General features: G+C 36.0%; 1 protein-coding gene across 1 annotated transcript in view; it reads right to left on the minus strand.

Moving 5' to 3' along the window:
* Positions 1-17,576, minus strand: part of SOX6 (SRY-box transcription factor 6) — a 595,512-nt gene that overhangs the window by 101,009 nt on the left and 476,927 nt on the right. Inside the window, exons 9-10 of the mRNA XM_032881120.1 lie at positions 10,536-10,615; positions 8,913-9,035 (exon numbers count right to left, since the gene is read on the minus strand). Coding sequence (XP_032737011.1) covers positions 8,913-9,035; positions 10,536-10,615 — 203 coding nt within the window. The remainder of the gene's footprint in view (positions 1-8,912; positions 9,036-10,535; positions 10,616-17,576) is intronic.

The following is a 17,576-nucleotide window of genomic DNA, read 5'->3' on the forward strand; positions in this document are numbered from 1 at the left end:
ATATCCATATAAAATATCCATTGTAGGATATTCAGCAGCATCCCTAGATGCTTTACCCACTAGATGCCAGGAGTTATCTCCACCCCCACCAAGTCATAAGAATCAGTAATGTCTTCCAGACATTGCAAACTGAACCCTAGGGAGCAACACTACCTTCTGTTGAGGACCATTGGTCTACAATAATACTCGGCACTAGATACACATTTGTTGAATAATTGAATGATTAAATTTGTTACATTTGAATTTTCATACAAACTTTTCCAAATTTCCTGAGCATGACAAAAAAAGATTTTGATACAAATCTAAGATATCCTGTTATATCATTGAAACCAGTAATATTCAAAGTAACAGTATAATTTCCAGTAATAAGAATTAAAGAAAAGCTGTAAAACTTTATTCTTACTTTAGTGTCAATGGATAAGTGAATTAGAGTGGAAATTTGATAAATACCCTAAAAATGGATTTTCTAGATTAAAAACAGCTCTGTTTCAAACTGGCTTTGCACGAGTACTGTATGTTTGCACTTTGCAGGGTTTACGATGGTCAACACATGTATACATTCTAAGCAATAGTTTTTTATACATATCTATCATTTATTTATTTTTGTTTTAGTTCATATGGCTCAAGTTCAATAGCATTAGGGAATCACTGGTAAGGTATCAAGGATCATCATTTAGATTAATTTCTATATTATGAAGTTGGTTATAAGTATTATAGCTGTGCTGTAAGAGAAACATAATAAGCAATGAATTCAATGCAGTTTCCTGGAATTTAAGAATTCTGATTTAAGTCCTTAAACCAAGAGGATGGAAGTCTTGGGAAATTTATTTGGCTCTACTTTGCTTCCATTTTTTAGTGTGTAAAAAGGAAATGCAAATACTTAGCTAACACCACATTAAACAATTATAAATATAAAGGAATTGGTATTTATAAAACTAAAAAACAAAAAAAACCAACAAATTAATTCCTTTCAGTCTGACTCAAGATGACCCTGCTGATGTCATCAATTACAGGGGAGGAATGAAAGATGGAACATACAGTGATTTTTTTTTTTTTTTAATCCACACAGCAACCAGTACAGAGTACAGAGTAAAAGTTTTGGGCTTGTTTATTTATATTTAGAAAAGAATCCATTATTAGTGCCATTTAGGCTTGGAAGATATGTAAGAAAATCCAGTTATTATCCTAGTCCTAAAAATGTGAAACAGTCAAAATAAAGCATGATGGTTTTAAATCACTGCAGAAAGCTTGAATTGTTACAAATTTACCTGAATTTACAATTTAGATGGATTCTGTACAAACATGTATACCTGTAGCATATGAATTTTTCTATAAATAAAAGAGAAAGGAAAATTGGTAGAGTGGTATTAACTATGTGCTAGCTCTACTGATCAGTGTTATTCTTCCACTGGGTAATATCTATGAATCTATCCGACTAAGCTTCTCAATCCCTTTTATTTAAACTATCACTAAAAATATTTTTGGGTTGAAATAATTAATATTGTCAAAATGTTCATACCACCCAAAGTGATCTACTGATGCAATACATTGCCTATCAAAATCTTAATTTTTTTACAGAAACATAAAAAGAAATAATTCTAAAATTCATATGCAACTACAAAAGACTCTGAATAGCCACTGCAATCTTGAACAAGAACAAAGTTGGAAGTATCACACTTCTTAATTTCAAAATATATTACAAAGTTATAGTAATCAAAACACTATGACAGTGACATAAAACAGATATATAGACCAATGGAACAGAATGCAGAAGTCAGAAATAAACTCAAACATATACAGTCAAAGAATCACTGGCAAAGGGAATGAGAATACCCAATAAGGAAAGGATAGTCTTTTCAATGAATAGCATTGGGAAAGCTGAATATCCACATGCAAAATAATTAAATTGGACCTTTATCTTAAACCATGTATAAGAATTAACCTAAAATGGACTAAAGACTTAAATGCAAGACCTGACACTTTTGGGTATATAACCAAAGGAACTGAAATCAAGATCTCAAACAGGTATCTTCACTCCCATGTTCATTGAAGCATTATTCACAATAGCCAAGATACGGAAGAAACCTAAAGGCCCACTGATGGAGGAATAGATAAAATAAATGGATAAAAATGGAATATTATTCAGCCTTAAAAAAGGAGGAAATCTTACCATTTATGACAACATGGATGAACTTATAGGACATTAGGCTACATTAAATATGCCAGACATGGAATGACAAATATTGAGTAATATGACTTATGCAAGGAATCTAAAATAGTCAAACTCATAGGGGCAGAGAATAGAATGGGGTTGCCAGGAATTGCGGAGGGGAAATGGGAATCAAAGGGCACAAAGTGTCAGTTAAGAGATCTATTACATAGTATACAGTATATGGTTTATAATTTCATACTATATACTTAAAAACTTACTAAGATGGCAGATTTTATGTTAAATGTTTTTATCACACGAAATAACAATAAGAAGAAGGTGGGTGATGAATATGTTTATGGCATAGTTTGTGGTATGGTTTCATGGATGTATACTTATCTCCAAACTCATCCAATTGTATACAATAAATATGCGTGGCTTTTTGTATGTCAATCGTATCTCAATATGGTGACATTTTTATAAAAAATTCTTTTGTCCTGCTCAGTCTGTTCTGTTACCTGACATGTCAAAATATTTCATCATATCTTTTTCTGATTTAAATTTCCTATATGTTGTATATCCTGACTTACTGTATGATTGGAAAGTGAAGTGAAACATTTTTGAAAACATAAGAATGTCTTGTTTTCAAACCTTGCAATATATCCTTATCACACCATCTCTCTGATTTCCAAGGTAGCCCCTAATAACATATAAATACACAGATATGTAATATGTGATACCAACCAAACAATACCTTGAAACTCCAGTTTGGTAAAAAGAGAAATAAAAATACCTGTCACTATTTTAGAAACCATTGCATCTTACAGGTAGTCTATTTAAATACAGTATTCACACAGCGGGGCTCCCTGTTGAGTAGATTAATTAGTGAGCCTGGAGTTAAATGAATATTGGTAGAAATCTTACATTAGGCAAGATTGAGGTCTGTGCTAGTTTTATAATTCCAAGGTACTGGCCTCCTAGTAAACCATCTCTGTAAGTACACGTGAGGATCCCATCAATCACATAACTTAAATACAGTGATTAACAGGGCTTATATGTGAGAAGAGCCATACTCTCTCAACTTTGAGGTATTACCTTAAAACATACAGAAAATCAAATTTCTAAGAGAAAATCCATTTTACCCAATGCTTTAATTTGTGGGTATATATAACCTTATTCTGTTTCATTGAATACAAGTCTGACTTCCAAATACTAGGAAATGCTTTCATATTTTGCACCCTTCTCTGATCTGCCTATATTTCTTTAACCTCCATCAGGATTCACTTGGTACCTGTTGTTTTTCTTAAGAAGCATACCTAGAAATAAAAAAAGTTCTTTATATGAAATAGTGCCTCCCTAAACACAGGGCAACTGACCAAATATATTTAAAAAAAAAATGTTTTCAAAGCAACGTGGGTCCCAGATAACCACCAAAGATGATATTCATTAATTCATTCATTTTACCACTGTGCCAGGCAATGCTGGGGATTCAACAGTAAACAAAAGAGACAAAATTCCTGAATGCAGTAACTTACATTCTAGTGGATTAGAGCTGCCCTTCAGAAGCACTCCAGGCAACAAAGGTAGAGTAGAATTGACAGCTTATTGGATGTTGGGAAGTTTCTTCCTATTTTGATGGTTTTTTTTGTTTGTGTTTGTTTTTTTTTGTTTGTTTGTTTTTTAAATCTGAAACATGCCTGCTCACTCCACTTACTATTCACAACAACCCTTAAAATGATTATTATTCACCTTTTACGATTAAAAAAAAAAAAAAAAGGTAATCTGAGAACACCATAGGACAACATGACAAGTAACAGTGGAAACTCAAATCGAAGATTCTGATTCCAAAGTGGAGTTCATTAGTCCACAGCTCGTCTAATCCCAGTCATAATGGTACTCCCAGGTTCCATCTCACTCTTAAAGTCAGGGGTAAGAGAAGGCTGATTAAGGGGAAAAAAGCATTTCTCCTCAAAGCACAGCCCCATGGTTGGCATCCTCAAAAAAAGCTTTGAATCAGTGCATTCCTTTTTCTCCATTGGAAAGCTAGTAATAGGTCACTCTAATCAACTCTTTATTCAACTCTCTATTAGAAATGATAACCTCCCAAGCCTACCCAGCAAAGCCTAACTCACCCTCTCATTCCTCTACAGCACTGAGGCATGTTTACAACTGCAAACAAGAAAACAGGGTATGAGCCAGAGAGCATCTAAATACAACATCATAAAGATTCAGGCTGGAAGTGAAATAGAATTAGAACATTCTCGATGTTGATGGGTACTTCTTCACTTTCCATTTGTAGCATGAAAATTGACAATATCATTTAAATAAAATATGTGTTTGCATTTACTTCTGCAAAAATTTCAATTGTTCTCCTCCATCTTTGCAAACTTGGCAAGACTTTATTAGTTTCATTTAAGAGTAACTTATGATTGATAGGTTTTCCTAGTGTTTTAAGACTCTAATTATACTCCTTTTCCTCAAATCTCCCCTGAAGTACACACAGGGGTCATCGAATAAAGGTAAAAATCTACTTATATTGATATCTAAAAATTTTCATATTTAATTCCTTTAATTTTAGGTTACTATCCATACTATCATTATAAGAACTTGTCTATTAAAATATGTTCCAACTAAAGCTTGGTAGGCTTTGAATGCTCGATAAAAATCATTCTCTGAGGCTAATGAAGACAGAAACTCTGCCTGTAACAATATTAAGTTTGTTTTCTCTGGTGATTCAGAGAAGTGAGCAATCTGTCAGTAATACACTGAGTGAAATTACTTGTCTTGTAGGAATAACTGCTGACAGTCACTTTATCTCAGGGCTGACCCAAACATCTCCCTGCTGACAAACAAATTACTATGTCTAACTTTGAAAAGGTAACTAGCTTGTTTTTAATTTTGATTGGTCTTTCAGAGTCTCCTGTACATAAACTCAGTCCCATCCTTCATTGTATTAAAAAAAAAAAAAAAGCCACAAAAAGTGTTTTGCGGGGGCGGGGGGGCTGGTTTGAATTAATGTGAAAGAAAAAAAACAGGAAGGAAAGAAAAACTCTATCATTTGGCTCTAAGAGAAAGAACTGCAATTGCTTCTCTCCAAGACTGTTATGCAGATAAAACTGGTAAGTGTGTCTACCCAACATTAAGACTGGCAGTGCCGCCAGTGACTGACTGGGTGAGTGAACACATTACTGAGACAGTATTGTAGGAATTAATTTTCTTCAATAAAGTGATTTTTAAGGCTCATATATTTCACAATCTAAACATATGTCACTGTTTCATAAACAAAATAAATGGATTAAAATAATACATTACCAATATGCTGACATGCGGAGATATTTTAATTAGAAATTCTTAAGCTGTGTGATATTTAACTGCTGTATTTGCTAAAGAGAAGCATGCATCATTTAATAAGAAAGCATGAGACAGGTGTATCACTTTGCATGCTATGGTACCAGATTGTATTTAATATAAGCTACATCTATGAAGCAACAGGACTCCCAGTTACAAACAAAACAAAGCAAAACAAAATTACTTTTAGGGATCTATCTATTGAAAGTCACCCCATAAAATGAATTGATACATTGAAACTACTTTTTCATTTAAAAAAGAGAGAAGTTACTCAAGCTTAGTTTCTGAGACAATATTTCTTCAGAAACAATTTAACATCTTAGCTATTTCAAGGCCATATTTACATGACTGCCTCATTATACTGGTCCCCCTTCCTTAACATTCTTTCTGATGTACTTGAAGGACCAATGCTAACATAGCTGAGGAAAGCAAATGGCAAGTGGTCCTGAAATTTATACGGTAGAGAATTGGAATAAGTAGCAATATAATATATTGTTTACTATAGCAAGTGCCCTCTGTTCTCTAAAGGTCAAAAGCACTGCAACCTTAGAGTTACAGTTTCTGATTGTTCCCAGGGTTAAATACATTATCAAAATTAATGGTTCAAGCCCCTCAACCTTCAGATATATGAGTATTCATGCCTCCATCTGCTGAACTGTTCAACTAAAAATAGCATTCTTTGGCCTTCTCTCTCCTAATATTGTGCCCCTGAGGCAGAGAAAACCATGCCTTAGATCAGCACAGAGCAACAAGGCTTTCCTGTATCTTGCTTATTTTAAAGAAAGAAAGAACTGGAGTACACTAATGTAAGAAGGGTCTTTGCACTTTATATAACTTTTTTTCCTACTTGATAACAAAATCTCAGGCTTTCAAGGTAGAACTATTAATGCTGTTAAGATTTATCCAGGTTCATTAATGTGAGAAATCACAACCTTCAAGGAACAAATGAACTGGAACATCAGGTAAAGAGGACCAGTTCTGAGTAATGTGGCCAGGTGCAGATGAAGGTAGTGAGGTAGGGTGATGGAGGCACGTACGTGTTGTGGGCTTTTCTTCTGAAGAATTTCTGCTTAGAAGTAAAACCAGTTAACATAATTGTAATGCTTCTGTAGTGTCAATGGTCTACCATGATCATGACTGCTAACAGAGCTGTGACATTTTAGCTTGTCAAAGGAGGGAATAATTAGAAAAGAGAGCAGGTTTTAAAATTGATAAAGCAAGATATTATTAAATTTTCTCTCTACTTTTGCTTACAATTTCAAATGTGTCTGCAGTAGCTCAGACTTGTATGTCTACTGTGCTTTCCATAGACGTCCCCATAAACATCGGATGCTCATACCAAGAAAGTTTGGGAAACCTGCCTTTCAAACAAGGTCAAGGTCTTTTCTAAGCAGTGTACCATATAAGCAAACAGCAAAGGTTTCCTGACTTGCAAAAAAAAAAAAAAAAAAAAAAAAAGTGCAAAAAAATGAAAGCAAGGAAACAGGAAGAATTAACAAAAACCCAGGAAACTTTCAAATGGGCCTAACCTTAAAATGCAAAATCTGAAGAGTCCCTCACTAACTGGCTCTCTTTTTATCCTAATGTGAGTGACAGACGTGGGGCTTCTAGATCAGCAGCACTGCTACAGAACTATGCAGATCTGGCACTCCCAGAGATGACATCAGACTTTCCAGAAACCCAAGAGAAGCCAGATTTGGCAGCATCAGGGGTCCGTGATGGTGGCAGGAAGAGAAGTCAAGCTACATGAAAAATTAGTCAGAGAAGTGATTGGGTAGAAAACTGCCGATGGAAAAAGGTGGATGGGAGAGATCTCAACACCTCAAGAGAAAATAAAAGTCTGAGAGAGGAGTCTTGGTTCTGAGCCAAGACCACCTGCTTTCACATTCGTCCAAGCACTTAAACATTTAACAAACTATCTGTCTTGAGTGGGGAAGCTCGCTAACTGGCATCACACAGAAAGTGTTGTCCCTCACATGCAGTTATCTCTACATTTTAGCAATCCTAGGCATGGCAGATCTTCAAAATGTCCAGAAATACGGTACCTTCTCTGCAGCCAAAAGAAAGCCTTACAAAAGAAATCCCTTCTTGCTGTCTAGAAGACAGTAGATACTCTGACAGTATATGCCTGGTCATGTCTGGGTGGGAAGCCCCTGTATAACTTATATCAAAGTGACAGGGAAAGAGGGAGGCAGGCAGCAAGCTCTGAACTCTTCCTTAGGCTACTTCCAAGCTGGCTTTTGATCTTGTCCTCTTTTTTCTTCTTAGGACTGAGTTTTCTCTATTATTTTTCAAAAATACAGATTCAAAAGCAGTGTAGGAAATAATATCAGAGGGATACTCTATTGATTATACAGTATTTGATACGTATAGACTGCCAAGCCACTAGGATATGAATGAATATACAGCTTTGCTTGATATAATAATACTTTCTTTCTTTTCTTTCTTCCTTTCTTTCCTTCTTTCTTTCAAGTTGAGTTTCCCATCCTAGGTTTGAACGTAACATTTAGTATTAAATCTAACCCAGAAAATTAAAGTATGTTTCAGTCTGAGGTAGCCTGTCTCCATTTTTTTTTTTTTTTTTTTTTTTTTTTTTTTTTGGTGATTCAGCAGATCACTGGCAGCCCTTCAGTAGCTAATAGTCCTGGAGAGGGACTCCAGTGATATGAGAGAGAAATCAAGCATGAAATTAGAGAGATGAGGACTAGACCCCTATAGAAGAAAAGGGCTTGGTTTTCAAAAGAGCCATAAAAGCTATCTTCTCCCAAGTGGTAAGAATATCCCACAAAAACAACAAAGAGCTTTACTGGACATTAAATATGAAAGGGATACTATAGACATTCACAGGGCAACAAGCAACCAGTCAGGCCCAGGCACTGGGCCCTACCTCAGCCAGAGAAAACAAAATTCAGAAACCTGAATCAGACAGTGAGAAATCCTGGGTACTAATTCTGACTCCAGGAATATTGTGCATCCTTGTTCTCTCTGAACCTCCAGTGTTTTGCCTATATAAGCAGAATTATATTTATCAACTTTGCAGGGTTGTTATATGGACAAATGAGATCTTTTTAAAAATGTTATGTGTTTATAGACATTATACAGCACTATATACAAAAGGAGAAAGAGAGTCAGGGAAAAGGATGGTTCTGAAGATGGTTCCTTGTAAAGAATTTGCCTCAATATACAGCATTAAACAATCTAAGTCATTAGGGGCATTGGCTTGAGGCTTGCCGCCTTCTATGAAAGAAAAGGAGCAAAAATGAGCCTCCTTAGGAATGAGAAGAAGGGAAAGGTCACATTTTAGTGTTTAGGTCAAATGTTTGCCACTTTAAGGAAAAAAAAAAAAAAAAAGCTTAGAATATGACTGAATAATCCAGTCCCCCACCCAATGAAGCACCAATGGAAGCATTCATACCTCAATCTGTTTGTGGTTGTAAGAGTGGCCACCACCATGTTCAAAGGTGTCCAAACTCCTGCCAAAACGGTCACTTAGGCCCTTTAGCCTTGGGTTAATTTGTGGGTGGGAGACATGACCCTTCTGTTTAGTAGCATATTCAGAAAAAAAAAAAAAAAGACAAAACATACTGTCAGAACTCATGAAACAGAACATATGTTTCTAAATCCAGGGTACTGACCACACCAAAGAATAGAAAGTAGAAGGCTGAGCGCCCAGACACTGTCTTTCACAGAAACTTGGTTATAGGATCAAGCAATGGTACTGGTTTCATACTTCTGCTCTGACTCGAGAAGACACTCTAGCATAGCAATACGGAGAAGGAGACACAGATTAGGTTTATTATGAGGGAGGTTTCTTTTAGATTTCTTTTAGATTTTTCCACCTGCAGTGAGTTCCAGTGTTAGCAGAGAGGAAGGTGAAGTTTTGGAAGAGAGGCAGGGTTGCTGCTCCTGTTAGGCAAAATGTCTAGTTGTGCTCGGCAGTCTATAGTGGGTAACATTGTCCCAGCTTTCTGGATGAGGCTTATAACAAAAACTCAGAGTATTGCAAAAATTATTTATTTGCAGCCCCAATTGAAAAGACTCACAATGATGTTTTTTCATGGTAAAATATTTGCACATTTCTTATATTCAAGCCGTAGAGGGAATAGCAAAGAAGAAAAAAAAAATGCCTAGCCAGATGCTATTCCCTTGTAAGAAAACTCAAAAATAATCACAGTAAATTGTAAGAATACAAGACTATCTTTAAACTTCCCACTGTGTTGAAATTCAAGTTCTTCACTGTCACATATTTTCTAACTGTTTGAATATTGAAGGTTTAACCATTATTTTAATGATACTATCTTTCTGTTTCTGTTAAAATACATATTCATATTAAAAGTCAATTTCTCATTAAAATGTCAGTGCTAGAAGGATATAAAGATCACCTGGTCCTATTATAAACCTCTCACTTTACCATGAAGAAGATAAGGTACAAATGATTCTTTTATCCAGCCTCCAAAACACTTTCTCCCTCATTTTCACCTCATAAGTACAGAACCCTAATCCAGAATGTGGTGGGATGCCATGCCTGGACTTCTGGCATGGCATGAAGCTGAAGATGAGAATGAGGGTACATATATTCCAGAACAATATATTGACATTTTACCAAACAGTTAAGGTAATTTGGTGATAACAACTCCTAGTCTATAAGCTGCAAGCAGGAAAATGCCCAACATTGTTTTCTATTTTGATGTTCACGTGTAAAAGATCATCTGAACATAAATGGAGACATGGATGGAAAAGGGATAAGGAAAAAGCGATCACATCCAATAGTAGCAGCCAGCAATAAAAATGTAAAACCAATAACTCACCCGACAGAAAATATAGAGTATTAAGTCATACTACCATTTTTCCTTTAAAAATACTGAAATTGGCAGTTTTCTCTTCTATTTTCAGTATGGTAAGTACACAAGGTGTTAATCCTTCTAGGCTACGCTTAAAAATTATTTAACATTCAGGCCATTATTTAGCATACAGCTGGTTAGCAGTTTTCCACTAAAGAACTGGCTGGTATCCCACATTTTTTTCTTCTGGCACTTACCTGGAGCTGTAAAGGGCTGAGTCCAGAAGTAGCAGCAGCTGCCATTGTTGATGAAATGAACTGTACAGGGTAGTTATCACCTGTCAGAAAGAACAATGCATACAGGTTTAGACAATGCACAGGGAATCACAGCAGACAAGTACAAACATGGTCCTTGGATCGCCTGAGCTTTACAACATTGCTCGAAGCCCAAACATCTGCAGAAACAAAAGGCTTAGTTGGGCACAGACTTGCAGTGCTGCCTTGGAACTTTTTGTTAACAGATAGCTGGTAGGCAAACTGGCAAAACATGAATGTGATGTTAAAAAAATTAAATGTGCAATTCAAGCATGTTCACTCCATTACAAATCTTGTAATACATCATTTTTTTAAGAGTAAAAAAAATATCTTAAAGCCAGGCTGACACTCAGTTCACTGAGAAAGTATTAAGGTTTTTATGTTGGAACAACAAAAAAGTTTTGGCTTGGTAGGCAAAGCAGAGTATTAGAGTCCAAAAAGATTATGAGCTATTGACTGTCCATAACCCTAAACTTTCTTTTATAAAAAACAAAGAAAAAATTTTAAAAATGCAACCTCTTCAATTTGATAGGGGCGAGAAGGGAGCTAATCTTATCTGCCAACATTCTGGGAAATGCCTGGTATCTCCACCAGAGTGGAAACCATAGTTTTCTGGATTAACTTCTGGTGGAACCTAGGAGAGAATCAGGCACACGAGGTGCTTCCCACTTATTCTTTGAATGATTTGGTTCAACAGTCACACATATTACACGGGATATCTGCTGCATCAAACGTCTGATAGAGACTGAGCATGCTTCAGCAGAGATCGATGCTGTATCCTCACGTCTGCCTCCATACCACGACGAAACATGGGAACGGAGAACGTTCTGTGACCTGAGAACACAGGCCGCGTGCGGTGACATGAAGATCCAAGAGAAAGTCATGAGGAACATATTGTGATAGTGGTGACGGAAATCAAAATTAGTACTCGTGGATAAATTACACAATATCAGTGATTTAATGGAGTATCACTTTGGCTGCAGCTACTTATTTAAAGTCGGTGTTATGTACTATCTCTAGGCTATATTTTAATAGGCTGTTCCTCCACACATTTTTGACATTTATAATAATCATGCTGTTTTGCATGAACTTTTCCACACTGAAAGCTGAATGTAATAATGAAGAGACAGTGTAGAAAGAATCACAGCAATAAAGGTAGTCAATTGGAAAGCAGTAAAATCTCTTTTTTTTTCTGTGCGGACACTAATACCTGGAGCCTCCGTGGTACCCTCCAGTTCCTTGGAGCTCATCCGGCTTGCCACATCAAGGGCGCCTCAGCTGGCCCAATGTAAATGTTAAGTTGCTTTCACTTTTAACAAATTGTTAGCTTCTAATCGACACAGTCTCTTTGCATCATATCCATAATACCTCATCAGACCATTGAGCACAGTGTGTGCTTGCACACAGTCCAGTAACAATTGGCTTCTGATTGCATACGGAGCACTGCGACAACGCACTCACTAACACTAGATTGTGCTGGTCTCCTATGGAGTAATGTTCAAAATATCTGATCTTGTTTTTCCCCTTCCATGAGGTTGATTTCGGTTTGCAGGGCTACATGAGCTTTTTAAAAAGGATAACTAGGCCAAATTATTTTTTATAGTAAATGTCGCTTTATGCTTAAATAATTCGGCTGATCTTCTTGATATTTAAACTAAATTATCTAAAGAAAGAATACCCCAATCCAAGTCAAATAGTATGTCTTTGGTTGATATCTTATCAGGTTAAAAAAAGTCACAAAACGATACTGAATTAATGATGCTTCAAAAATAGGGGAAAAAAATCACCATTCCAACCATCAACATGGACTGCCTCCCGGAACATTTTAGAGCTGTTCTTTCTTTAAATATCATGCATTATTCATACTAACTCTAAACCACAACCCCCCTCCCTGTAAGTTTAATACCAGTTGCTTTATTTGTACTAAAACATTTTTCATGTCAAACATATTTAAAAAAATCAAACTCTAAAAGAATTCCCTGGGGCACTCCTTTTTTCATAGCTGTCATGCTTCTATGCTATGAAATGGCTGATTTTTTTTTTTTTATAGTTTTTGGCTTGCCAGTTAATTTATTACTATCTCTACCACACCCGGTAGTACTCTCCAGCTCACCTGCTGGCTACAAACAGCTTTCTTTCCACTGCTGACATGCATATTTTTTAAATGTTCTTAACCTTTCTGCTGGTTAGAATCTGTGTATCGGAATACAATCTTTTGAAAGCTGTTTCTTCAGAACATATCACTGAATCAATACTCAAAGTAAAAATGAATACATTAAAGCAACAGCGTATATTGCAGAGAATGATTAGAAGAAAGGGAGAAGGGAAAGGCAGGAGAGGAAGAGAAGAGTGAAGAAAAGAACGGGGTTAAAAGAAGCACAGAAAAAAGTTAAGAGGGAGGCGGATTTCAGGTATTGTGAGTTTTAATTTTTTAATAACAAAGTTATGTGCTTCACCCCCCCTCCCCTTTAATTTTCTCTTGGTAAGAGTTGGTCAAGTACAAGTTCTCAGTGGCTGACTTGGCAAGAAATCAGTCAACATGTTGTAGCAATTTTTTTCAAATTTGTCTCTGGATTTGAAATGCTTGCGTGAGGATCCATTCTTTCTAAATTTGTACAAAGGAAGATGAAGCCTGTTGGAACAGGCTGGCTTTAGGCACTACTGTAATCTGGCCCTTGCTACTTCTAGTATAAAAAGACAACCTCCAAAAGCCAATTTGGGAAATAATGCCCATTCTGTAAATTCATCTTTCCAGCCTTCTAGATTTTCCAACTGACTATTTTTAACTGAAGATTACAAAACAAATATAAAACATGATTTAAAACCTATGGAAAATTTGCCTGACATTAGTTTCACTTGTCACAATAGGTAACATTCCTTTGGAACCGAAACAGCTGTACAGCAAGAGTCTCTGAATGAGAGAAGTAACTTTTTCTCGTTTTCAAGAAAAGTGAAAAGTAGTCAGAACTTAGTAAAACTTAAACACAGGAGAAGGAGGAACTTGTACTAAGAACCTAGGACCCATTAGACTCAGGCTACCTCCTGTCGGAATACTCCTAAGTGTCTGTAGTTCAAATATCAATTTCATTTTTATTAAAAAGTAAAAAAATCTCATGGCTAAAAATCTGTCCATTTCCTTTGATTCTTCAGAAAGACAAGGGACTGGATTGTAATCTCCTGGGATATTAACTTCAGAATTAACCTATTGAGGAAATCATTTAGAGAGGCTGGAAGGAGTAGAGAAATAAAAATACATTAACCTAGGAAACAGGATTCAATGACTTTTCAGTAACTGGTTCAAAATCTCACACTTCATTTTCTACCCTCTAAAATGGAATCAAAATACACTACATATCCCTGACTATCTCACAGATTATTGTGTGGTGGCATCACAGGATAATGGTAAATCATCTGAGTTGCCAAACAATTTATGGGTAGACCCCACTTTTATAAGTTATCCTCATTCTTGCTACAATATGGAAATATTTCATTCACAACCACCAGCACAGACTTGGACTGCCACTTTGCTTCTTGCCTGGATGTCTGCATCGAGAATAGCAAAATGTTACAATCCCTCTATATCCTGAAACAATGTCGTAACCAATCTGAATTTATCTTTATGAGGCATCACACTGCAGAAAAAGTTAGCAGGTAATGAATGACACATTTAGAATCCTAAAAATAAAATTCAACTTTCAATTTGTTCTGGGGACGATTGGACAAAAAAACAAAACAAAACAAAACCCTGGCCGGGCGCCTGGGTGGCTCAGTGGGTTAAAGCCTCTGCCTCTGGCTCTGGATATGATCCCAGGGTCCTGGGATGGAGCCCCACATCAGGCTCTCTGCCTGGCGGGGAGCCTGCTTCCTCCTCTCTCTCTGCCTACTTGTGATCTCTGTCTGTCAAATAAATAAATAAAATCTAAAAAACAAATAAACAAACAAACAAAAAAACCCTGGCAAGGATTAAAGTATATATTGCTGAGATCACCATGCTGTTACTTCTCTTGCTAAATTTCTCCTCTAGGGATGGCTGGGTGGTTCAGTTAAGTGTCAGCCTTCAGCTTAGGTCATGATCCCGGAATCCTGGGATTGAGTCCTGCATTGCGCTCCTTGCTCAGCAGGGAGTCTACTTCTCCCTCTGCCTGCTGCTCCCCCTGTTTGTGTTCTCTCTCTCTCTCTCTCTGACAAATAATAAAATATTTAAGAAAAAAAAATAAATAAATTTCTCTATTCATCCAGGAACAGATCAATGATGAGAAAAGTCTTGATCCTAGGGCATTTGCATTGTTTTTCATACCTTTAAAGAAGATAAGAATTGAGGATCAATCTTAATTTCTTCATTTATTATTTCTTCATTTATTTCATAGATACATCCAGACTGTTGCCCAATCATATGGAAATCCATATTTGTCAAAAAAGCAACTAAATAAGTGAATGTGGATAAACTGATATAAATCCATCCATTACAGGGCACCTGGGTAGCACAGTTCTGTTAAGTGTCCGACTCTTGATTTCCGCTCAGGTCATGATCTCAGGATCATGAAATAGAGCCCCATGTTGGGTTCTGTGCTCAGCATGGGGTCTGTTTGGGATTCTCTCTCTCCCTCCTGCTGCCCACTCATGCTCTCTCTCTCTCTCTGTCAAATGAATAAATAAATCTTAAAAAAAATCCATCTATTATAAGAAATCAAAAAACATTAACTCAAAGTTCATGCCTTAACATATCTCATCAATAATATAGCTTTTGTATGTGATGGAGGACAGAGTTAAAGTAATCTTGATCTCCAGAAAACTAGGTTAGTTTATGTGGCTATGCATATTTTCTTCCTGGACCTCAAAAATTACTAATTTAAAGATTTTCGGAGGAAAAACTGCCTTGATTTCAAGTAGATAAATTTAATTATTCAAGTATTCCAGTAACAGTGGTTACAAACCTCAGCTTTATATATTCTGGAAGATGTAGAAATAGCTAGCATTACAAGATGAATTCACCTTGGATGAATCCATACATATAAATCACATATTTTCCACAGCAATAAAGAGCTAGATTTTCTTAATATCATACACACTTAAACCATGTCACCAAGGGTATAAAATATCAAATCAGAGAACTTCAGTCTGAATTCTATCTCCACAAATTTCTAGATGGGAAAGCTTACAAAATTTAATCAACTTCTTTGACTATTCATATCTTTTTTCTTTTAACAAAATAGATATAATGTCACCTATCTCTTAGAGCTGTAAAGAATATTAAATACAAATATATATGTACATATATATTTATATATACATATGCACACATATATACACCCCCAACATATAGATGCAAATAAATGCTACTCAGTGAATGCTAACTGAAACAAAGGAATTCAAAAGAACCACTGAGTAACCATTTACACCAAAAAAATTACACAATCTAGAAGAAATGGACAAATTTCTTAAAACACATAAATTACCTAAACCGGCTCAAGAAGAAATTGAAAATTTCAATAGACCTATAACAAGTAAAGAGATTGGATCAGCAAACAAAACTTCTCAACAAAGAAAGGTCCTGGAGCAGATGGTTTTGCCAATAAGTTCTCCTGAATACTTAAGACAAATTAACATTAGGGGCACTTGGGTGGCTCAGTCAGTTAAACATCTGGCTCTTGATTTCAACTCAGGTCATAATCTCAGGGTTATGAGATAGAGCCCAAGATTCTCTCCCTCCCCCATCTCTAAATAAATAAATAAATAAATAAATTTTTAAAAAGAAAAATTAATACTAATTCTTCCCAAAACTTTCAAAAAGATTGGAGAGGAAATACTTCATAACTATAAAATAGTGAGGTCAATATTACTTTGATAGCAAAGTCAGAAAAACCCATCACAGGAAAGAAAATTACAGATCAACATCTTTTATGAATATAGATGTAAAACCCTCAACAAAATATTCGTATATTGAATCCAACAGCATATTAAAAGGATTATTCACCATGACAAGGCAGGATTTATCCCAGGAATGCAAAGGTGGTTCAAACACACACAAAAAGATCAATGTAATACACCAAATTAATAGAGCAAAGGGGAAGAAAACCACATAATCATCTCAATTGATGCAGAAAGGGCATTTGACAAAATCCAACACCATTTTAGGGTTAAAAACTCTTAGAAATGTAGGAATAGAGGGGCAGTTCCTTAATATGATAAAGGATATTTATGAAAGGTCCACAGTTAACATCATATTCATGGTAAAAGACTGGAAAGCTTTCCCTCGGAGATCAGGAATGAGATAATGATGCCTGCTTTCACTGAGGCTATCCGACATTATACTAGAAGTTCAAGCCAGCACTATTAGACAAGAAAGAAAAAAGGAAAAGGAAGGGAAGGGAAGGGAAGGGGAGGGAAGGGAAGGGAAGAGAAGGGAACGGAAGAGAAGAGAAGGGAAGGGAAGGGAAGGGGAGGGAAGGGAAGGGGAGGGAGGGAAGGGAAGGGAGGGAGGGGAAGGGAAGGGAGATAGTAGAAGGAAGGGGAGAGAGAGAGGGACAGAGAGAGAGAAAGAGAAAAAGAAAGAAAGAAGGAGAGAGGGAGAGAGAAGTAAAGGAAGGGAGGGCAAAAGGAATCAAAATTGGTAAGCAAAAGGTAAAACTATCTCTATATTTGCACATCACATGATCCTACATACAGAAAATTCCAAGGAATCCACAAGAAAGCTACTAGAGCTAATAATCAAATTTAGCAAAAGCTGGCAATCTAGTAAAATTAACACACACAAATCATTTGTTTTTCTATATACCAGCAATGAATACTCCAAAAGAAAATTAAGAAAGCATTTCTATTTATAATAGCATCTAAAATAATTACATACTTAGGAATAAATCTAGCCAAAGAGGTGAAAGACTTGTACACTGAAAACTACATAACATTGCTGAAAAAAAAATTTATAAGACCTAAATAAATGGAAATGTTCATCAACAGGAAGACTTAACATTGTTAACATAGCAA

Source organism: Lontra canadensis, unplaced genomic scaffold (genome assembly GCF_010015895.1).
Source record: "Lontra canadensis isolate GAN:19392208 unplaced genomic scaffold, GSC_riverotter_1.0 scaffold74, whole genome shotgun sequence".
NCBI classification, from domain to species: domain Eukaryota; kingdom Metazoa; phylum Chordata; class Mammalia; order Carnivora; family Mustelidae; genus Lontra; species Lontra canadensis.